Source organism: Limulus polyphemus, unplaced genomic scaffold (genome assembly GCF_000517525.1).
Source record: "Limulus polyphemus unplaced genomic scaffold, Limulus_polyphemus-2.1.2 Scaffold5218, whole genome shotgun sequence".
In the NCBI taxonomy this organism is placed as follows: domain Eukaryota; kingdom Metazoa; phylum Arthropoda; class Merostomata; order Xiphosura; family Limulidae; genus Limulus; species Limulus polyphemus.
Window position 1 is genome coordinate 17,781 of NW_013670828.1, and position 8,790 is coordinate 26,570.

The 8,790-nt window shown below is 29.4% G+C and overlaps 1 protein-coding gene across 3 annotated transcripts in view; it reads left to right on the forward strand.

Moving 5' to 3' along the window:
* LOC106472285 (uncharacterized protein KIAA2026-like) overlaps window positions 1-8,790 on the forward strand; it is a 38,325-nt gene that overhangs the window by 17,298 nt on the left and 12,237 nt on the right. For all 3 annotated transcript variants that reach the window (XR_002613436.1, XM_013932916.2, XM_022400882.1), the window contains exons 9-11: window positions 1,832-1,923; window positions 2,900-3,106; window positions 5,487-6,494. Coding sequence is in view for 2 of the 3 variants with exons in the window: in XM_013932916.2 (XP_013788370.1) it covers window positions 1,832-1,923; window positions 2,900-3,106; window positions 5,487-6,494 (1,307 nt within the window). In the remaining variant the exon portion in view is untranslated. The remainder of the gene's footprint in view (window positions 1-1,831; window positions 1,924-2,899; window positions 3,107-5,486; window positions 6,495-8,790) is intronic.

Consider the following 8,790-nt stretch of genomic DNA (forward strand, 5'->3'; position numbering starts at 1 on the left):
TAATGGGCTTGATACCATTTCTTTCTTTTGCACCAATATTTCAACGAGGCAGGGTGTGTCTTTAGTCTGCTCAAATTTCATATTTTTTAGACTAAAATACATCTTAGTTACTAAGCTTGATAAATTGTAGTGGAATTCTATGGTATTAATGTAGTAATTTATAATTTTTTAGTTATTCAAAAAATACATTTATATATATATAAAACCTAAAAACATTATTTTGTTTCATGTCCTCCACGTGCAAAATTTTTAAAGACTTAGCAACCTACATCCAGCAGCAACCGAGTACAAAGGTTGTAACTTGAAGAGATAATAGTTTGCTTTATTTCTTTATTTACTCTTCTATGTTTGAAGAAAAATAAGTTTTAGAAAATATTAGTCTACTAAAACACAGCCAAGATAAATTACTTTTTATAGACCAAAGGTCAGTTTTATGTTATTGGATACGGTAACATGAGTGTACATGTGCCACGACATTGTAACTTCTGTATTGTTAGCCAGACATGGCTGAAAGGTCAATATAATAGAAATAATAAATATATATAAATGTAAAATATTATGAGATTTAAGCTATTTAGTCTAAACATTTATGTTTGCGTGTTATAATTTGTGTTCATTCTAGAATGAAAGAGGCATAATTTATATTTATTTCCTAATTTTTTATGGTGGTTATGAGATCGTCAAATCTACTGAACCCGTACAGAGATTCATTATTGAAAATAACAGATAAAATATAAAGTTTTTCTTAAGAAACGTTAAATAACTATCTGGACATTATAAAGATTTCTGATATGAAATTTGAAAATTTTCTGATGCATAAAAGTATTTTTAATCTTAAAATGAATATTACTTTGCATGATAGATAGGCAACATGCAAAAAGAAAAAAAAGGCACGAAAAAAACACTACATTACAAACCTTAACTCTTAATAAAAATTTGATATTTTGCATATGAAAGCATTGTAATGTTAATTTTTAATCTGCCAAATTTCATTAACATTTGCTTACTAATTTAAAAGTTATAGCATGAAAAACTATAACAAGCACAAAATGGTTATGAGGTCGGTCTCGGGGACCGAGCCTTTGCTGAAAGAGTTAAACTATTTATTTCCTGAATGAATGCAGTAAAAAAGACCCATGTTACAAGTTAAGTATTTTGATTTTCATGCTAAGTTTGATGTAACATGACATTTTTGTACTTCTAGGATTGTGATGATATATTAATGCAATAAAATCATTTGATATGCACTGTGTAAGAATTTGTATATATAACTACATAATAACATTAAAAAACATTTGTATATGTTTCAAAGCTGTTGCATTTTATTATAAGTTATGATATTAAAATTGTTTCCATCGATGAGGTGAAGAAGCTGTAAAGAATATAGAAACCTATAATATTCATCCTTTTGTATATATATGGTATAATTTTACTTTGTTTTGTTACAGTTTTGCTGTTTCAATCATGTATATGTTGACCTGTATATCTATAATAAAAATGTTGTAATTTTACATAATTATCTTGTCAGGGCTGTGCACAGCTGAGTAATTGCCTGTCCACCTTTTATGCAATACAGATAATTGTGAAATAAACACACACAGATGAAAGGTTTTTCTATAACTTATTAAGTATGTTTTTTTATATATATAAACACACACGTGCCTGCATGCAAGGTTTAAATATACTAACTGCCAAACTGTGTGGACAAAGAAATATACAAACATACTTAATAAATTATAGAAAAAACCTTTCATAATATATAGTCATTGGGAAGATAATGTTATTTGTGTTATAGTAAATTAATAATCAAAATTATTTTGTAAATTTGCAGGACCTACAAATCTTCTTGAGCACAAACCATTCCATAAGCTGAGTTTGCAGCAGAAGGTTTGGATAGTAAAGTCTCTCTGTGATTATTGTCTGGTTAGTTTCCTGTTAACGAATAATTATTTTAATGGTTTATTTTGTACTTCCTGCAAAAAAATAGATAACTGTGATTCATTAAAGCATTTCAGAAGAGTGGTTTTAATTATCTAAGTGCATTTAAATGATGACTCAAAGTTTGGTGTTTAATGTCTTTAATATTCAGCCATTGTAGTTTTAAGGTAAAACTTTTTTTGGTGGAGACCGAACTTCAGAATAGAGTAGATAAGTAATTATTTTGCTAAAAATTTTAATTTGATTCTTATAGTTTATGTGAATAATAAAGAGGATTTTCATCGAAAATAAGTTTTTTTTTGAAGGATTTGTTTTAATGAAAAACATTATTAATGATAAAAGTAGTGGTCATACTGAGAATTAGCACTTAAAACAAGTAAAAAGCAAGAGAGAAAAGATTAATCAAAATAGATTAATTAATTTTAGGATTTTTTTCAGCAATGTAAGAAACATTTCTCTTGGTATAATGGCAATACAGAACTACTGTACTTTTTTTTTGCTTTTAGTTTGAATACTAAACAACTGACTTACCTTCAGTCTGATTGTAAAGCTTAAGAATATTTTTTTCTGTTTTGAATTTATTACACTATAAGGTTATATAATTAGGAAAGGTTTAAAATAAAACTTATGGCACCTTGACCAACAGGTAAAATATTGGTAGGTTAAGTGTTAATATATTTTTTGAAATTATTTCAAATTGCAAAGGATAAGGTAGTGGGTGCTTTACAAGACTGTTACACTTGACATTTTGTTGATCTCAGTTATGGAAAACTGAATGTCGCAGTAGAGATTTAGACAAAATACGATGAGAACGATACAATATTATTGCTTTCATTGGAAATAATATAACCTTCAGTTAACGTATTTTTAAAATTAGGTATAACATTAATACTTAAGTTGGATTTCTCTTTTATAACTGTCTGACAGTGAGGTTGCTTCTCATCATACTATACCTTTATAGCACAGCCACAGTACGATAACAGAGAGTTTGAACGAACTACCTGTAGAAGACCAGAAAGAGCAAGCACTAGGCAAAGATAGAGAAGGTAACACGTACATTTACTTTCCACATTTCTGGGGTCAGGAGATTAGGATTTATCGTACAGCTCCTTGGACAGATCAAGCAATTCCGAGTGAAACCATCCCAGACTGGTGTGATTATCCTCAGGTAGAGTAAAAGAAAAGTAAAATTTTAAGTAATTTCTCATTAAAATGGATGGTATGCTATAGAATTCTCTTAAGAAAGAACTAATGTTGAAATACTTCTTTTGTTGAAATAGATATGTTTGAAGTTATCCTGAAGCAAATTAGATAATTAATTCGAGGATCGATCACATAACAACTGTGCATTTCTAATGGTTTTTACTTATGAGTAGTGTGAAAAACAGTTGACTTAGGAGAAACATTTTGAACATATACAGAGTTTGTTCAGGGTATATAAGTTGTTAGAAAATCATAAAATTACACTAATGTTACTGATTGTTGTGAAAATAACACGACGAGTTGTTTGTATCTTTATTCTTTCTTGCACACTTGGAAATACATTACAGTTCAACTTCATTAATTCAAGAGATTGGGTCACGATCATAAAGTCCATACATGTGTTGCAATGAAGTCCCATTATTTATGTGAATATACATGCACAGTGTATAATATCACTGATATAGTACAGTTTGATATCATCAAATATCCTTTAAATACCGTATATACAAAAGATATTCTATGATTCTTTTATTATTATTTTTTTTGTAGAGTAATCATTAAATTTTTCTTTCCTTTTAATTCACCTATTTACACTTGTACCCATTATCAGTTATTCTTCCTCAAGAGGGTAACACTCATTGCATTTCTGCTGTCAACTCATCCTAAATAAACCAAATGGTACTGACACTGAGAGTTTCCAGACCAGAAATATGATTTTGATAAAATCTTCATTGAGTTTCAGCAATGTATTGGGGTTTGAGACTTTACAAATCCAAAGACCATAATCAAGTACCATGTTTCTTTTTCAGTTCTAAGTTGCTGTGAGTAAACAATAGTAAATTATCACAAAACACGATAGTGCTTAGTGTGTAGGGATGGGCTGGGAAAAAATGGCCTACGCATATTATGTATTGTTTATCATAGTCTCAAATCTCTTATACAATCCAAGATACTTTTAAAAGCACCTAACTTAGGTTTTTGAGCTTTTCAGAGGCTATTAAGACCTTCGGTTTAGCCAAAAAAGTAGAGAATCGACGAGTAGCATAACAGCCAAATGTTCTGCTGATTTTTCTGATTCTGGCATCAGAAGGGCTAGTTCTCTAATATGTGAAGTTTTTGTGATGATTTACATACCAAGATGTTGCATTTTAACTTGGGTAGTGCAGAATCAGTATAGTGTTTCACTAACTTCAACACATGATGTCCATCAAGACAACTCATCACACCAGGCTAAAACTGTTGCCTTCATAGTGACTGCTATTCATTATAAAATATTCATTAGTATTGTTTAAAAAAAAATAGGGGAAATAAGTAACAAATAAATTTTGATTAAAAAATAAGGATGAGGTAGGGATGACAATGTCAAAAAGTACAGAAACAAGATTGGGATGAATACACAAAACCATACAAAAATCTCTACATAAGAAGCCACTGAGTTGGTGTTACAAGCTTATGGGAATTATCCATTCTAAGACTTTATAGCTTTATTCAGTCTGAATGCTTTTATTCCAAACTGAATTTATGCAAGTAAAAGGAATTAAACAATTAGTTGTAAATAAGTTTTTTTGGAAAGATTTGGCTAATTATATATGGTATTTGGTATGGTTGTTTTTGTACTCATCCCGACCTTGTTTCTGTACTTTTTGGCATTGCCATCCTTATATATCATCCTTACCTTTTTCAAAAAATGTTTCGTTATTTGTGCCTATAAAAATGCCATATGTGACTACTATGTCCTTCTGCCTTGTAAGCAATAGTAATTTAATCCTGCTTGGTTTCAATTGAATTATATGGGAGAGTAGTGGTTATCCAATTGCAAGAAAGTTGGATAACTTTATGGAGCTAATTTTGCCACCAACAACCTATGTATAATAAAATTTTAGAGAGCGAATATTTTATTTTTTTATATATTTTTAAATGGTACATGTATATATGGGAAAAGTCCTAAAATTCTAATTTCAATAAAAAAAGATTCCCCCCTGAAATAATAGACAGGTTTGTTTACTTTTCATTTCATGACCTGCAAGACCTGAGACTACTGCAATTTATGTTGATGTATTCAAGAGTCTTGTAGCTTTAAGTATGGGTCCTAAAAAGAAGTCTTGGAATTTTCTTTTGTAAAGTCTGTATGAACCCTGCTTTATAAAGCAGCATGGAAATAGCATATATTTGGAATTTAAAGACTGTGGGAACTCTAATATTGGAAAAATCCACATTTATGTTGTTATGGCAGTATTAGCTTTAATATTTTATACATATTATTTTTTGACTTAACATTAGCAGATCTGTTAAAATCCTGTTTAATGTCATATTTTTGATTTAATTATTTGATGGTTTTTTTTAAGTATGAAATGAATGAAGAACAAGAACGGTTAGAAGACATTGTTAAAGACGAAGTTCATAAAAAGAAAGAAGAGCTTGGGGCTTCACCTTACATCAATAGTTGTACAAAAAATTTTGATGATTACTCAAAGGACAATGAAGATGACATGTATAATTGTGAAAAAGAATTCTTGAATTCATACAAGGATTGTGATAAGTCTGCTTTAGAAGAGCAGTTTGATAATGATGTACTGGATTCAGTTTCCAGTAAAGCTAAGTGCAAACTGGATAGTTATTCAGGAGATCTTTGTAATGATGATGACAAAGGTGATGACAGATTAAAATCTGATCATCTCTACTGCAAAGATATCAAACTGGATGCATCTGAAGAAAAGCAAAAGTCTTCTGGTAAAAATATAGTAGTCTGTGGGGAAGACCGGGAAACAGATTTTAAGAGGCAGGATTTCAATACTATCATCATGACTTCTGTTGGATCAGATTTGTCTGAAACTCAGAGAGAAACTGAAGATCAAGAGAATGATATCAGTTCTTCTGTTACATTAGACCACAATTTAAATTACATCACTGACACTAATGACATTAATAACCAACATAAAAAGGAACAATCAAAATGCAAGATAGAACAAGAATCAAATAAAATCAATAATACTTGTGTTTCTGATTCAAGTATACTAGAGAGTAAGGATGATAAAATTTATGACAGTCAAAATTTTAGTAATAATAATAATAAACCAGTACAAAATGAAATAAGGAGCCAATCATTAGAATTGCACACTTTCAAAGATGATAAACAGTCTCAAAAGGAAACTGAAACTGTTGATCAAACTAACAAAATTGGAGATGAAACAGAAAACAGCATTGAAAATTTATCAGGTTTTATGAAAGAAAGGATAGTGTTAAACAGTACGCCATCTAGGAGATCTTCTAGGATAAATGACAGGCGACTTCAAGCATTGGCTGAAAGAGCACAGTCTTTTATTACCACTAAAAATCCTGAGAAATCAGAAAAGGTAAGCCAAAGTTTGTGTATTGATACATTTTTGTTCATTTTTCTTTATTTGCACATAAGTTATTTAATTAAGAATATTAAGCCTTATTTTTTTTTAATAAGGTTTATGCATTTGTCTTTAATTGATAATTGTTCATACATAATACAAAATATTTTCTGGAGTTTTGCATTTTAACTGCTTTCAAAGCATCTTTGTTAGAAAGTATGGGCTTTTTAGGGTATGAGTACTTAAACTAAACATGAAATGCCAGTTCTGGCTACTATCTCAAAAAAAACAAAAACACCCAAAGATTAATAGGTCTGGCTCTTGTAATGAGCAATTCATGAGATGGGTATCAAAAACAAATATATCCACTTTAACAACATTCATTTAAATTCATGATTTTATGTATATATTATAGTAATCAGTGTTCCTCCTTAAAATACACCTAGTCAGTTAATGTCCAAAAATTGTGTTGTGTTTAATACTGAAACAGTAGCATGGACCTTAATAGTAAAGCTAAATCCTCCTTTCATGTTCACAACTCTAAATTACAGTTATGCTAATATTATTAACTACCACGCCTGTTTGATGCACTTGCTGTGTAGTTTGTGTTATTTTGTTGTGTGTGGGGGGATGGAATTGTTTGAAACTTCAGAAGAAGTTTCTACACATTATGTAGCTTTTGCAAATAAAATATCTCCTTTCTTATAAGTGATATTTATAGGAATTCATAGTTTTGAAAATTTGAAAATGTTTCATTGTAATTTTTTGAAAAACAATTGAAAATGTTTACTTTAGTTTTTAATTACTGAATTTTTTGTCTTCTTACATTCTCATAAAACTTTCCTATAAAGTTTCTATTTTATAAAACTAAACTTTATCAACAATCTGACTTTTTTCTAATTGTTAATCAGAAGGTTTTCTTTAATATATATATACATATACAATTTTTTTACATTTCTTTTCTATGATTTTCTTTACCCATTCAAATGTTTTCTTTGGCCAATAAATCTTAAAACAGCAGCTTGTCAGTAAAATGAAACTTAATATGTTTGAGTGCAAAGTGACTTAATTAAGCCTACATCAATTTGTTCCATGAAAAACATTTCATATCATGCTGCAATGTTCTAATTCAAATGAAGTATAAAATGGTAAAGTAAGCTTTTAAAAAATCAGGTCTGTAATTGTGGCAGAAGTTGTTCATAGACATCTCCTCTTTTAGCAACATATCACTGAGCTACTTTTTTCACTTTGATTTGATCTCAACTTGAATATACTCTGAACTGAAAGTCATATTTACTGATATCATTGAAACAAAAAGAAATATATATTTCATTATGTGTTTTGATCACTAACCATTTTTTCTTGAAGCTAGGACATAGGCATATATGTTGCATCATGACAACTAAGTTTGAAAAACAGTAATTGGCTAAAATTTAATAAAATTATATCTGTAATCAAGCTACAAGGTTAAATTAGTGCTATTTTGTTCAAAACAAACAATGCATCCATCCAGGCATGACAGAATTAATACATGTCTGCCAAGACTGCTCTTGATAAAACTTAAGACAAAACTCATAAATATCTCATTGATCCAGAATGATATTTTTAGGGGAAAATTTAGTGGGAGTGGTTGATATTTTATTGCCTTTCCATTAATAATAGGTTGGTAAACAACAATTCTAAGCATAAGGAAGAATTTTATTGTAGGTATGAATAAGAAAGACCAATGTCCTGTTGAAACATATAGTATGTTCCACCATCAATAAAATTCTTCCTTATGCTTATAAATCATTATTTTCCTACCTATTAACATAATGTACTTCCTTACTCAAGTGCTTTTCTATTAATACACTCAAAGTCAAGCTTTCATAAATAAACCTTACCATATTTCAGTCCTGCACAACAACTTATTCTTAACAAAATGCCTAGACTCATTTTTCCACACTTTGTGTAATTGTGGTTAATTTTATGCTAACAAAATTGTGTCTGATGAAAACTCCAGAATTGGATTTGGAAGCTTGTACCAAGAAAATACTTAAACAATGTGTGAAGAAAATGTCTGTGCATTTTATTTTATCTAAAATCACATATTCATTATCAGTTTATTAAATGATATGTTTTGGTAGCTTGCATTAATTACTGCAGTTTTTAATTCCTAACATTGGACTCAAAATATACCTTACTTATTTTTCTCCTTGTTCTCATCCATATATTTTATGAGTTTTGCATTAATTCATTCAAACTCCCACCTCTTTATACACTCTTAATCTTTTTTTTATATGTGTAATTCAATATTCTCTAGCTCGTACAT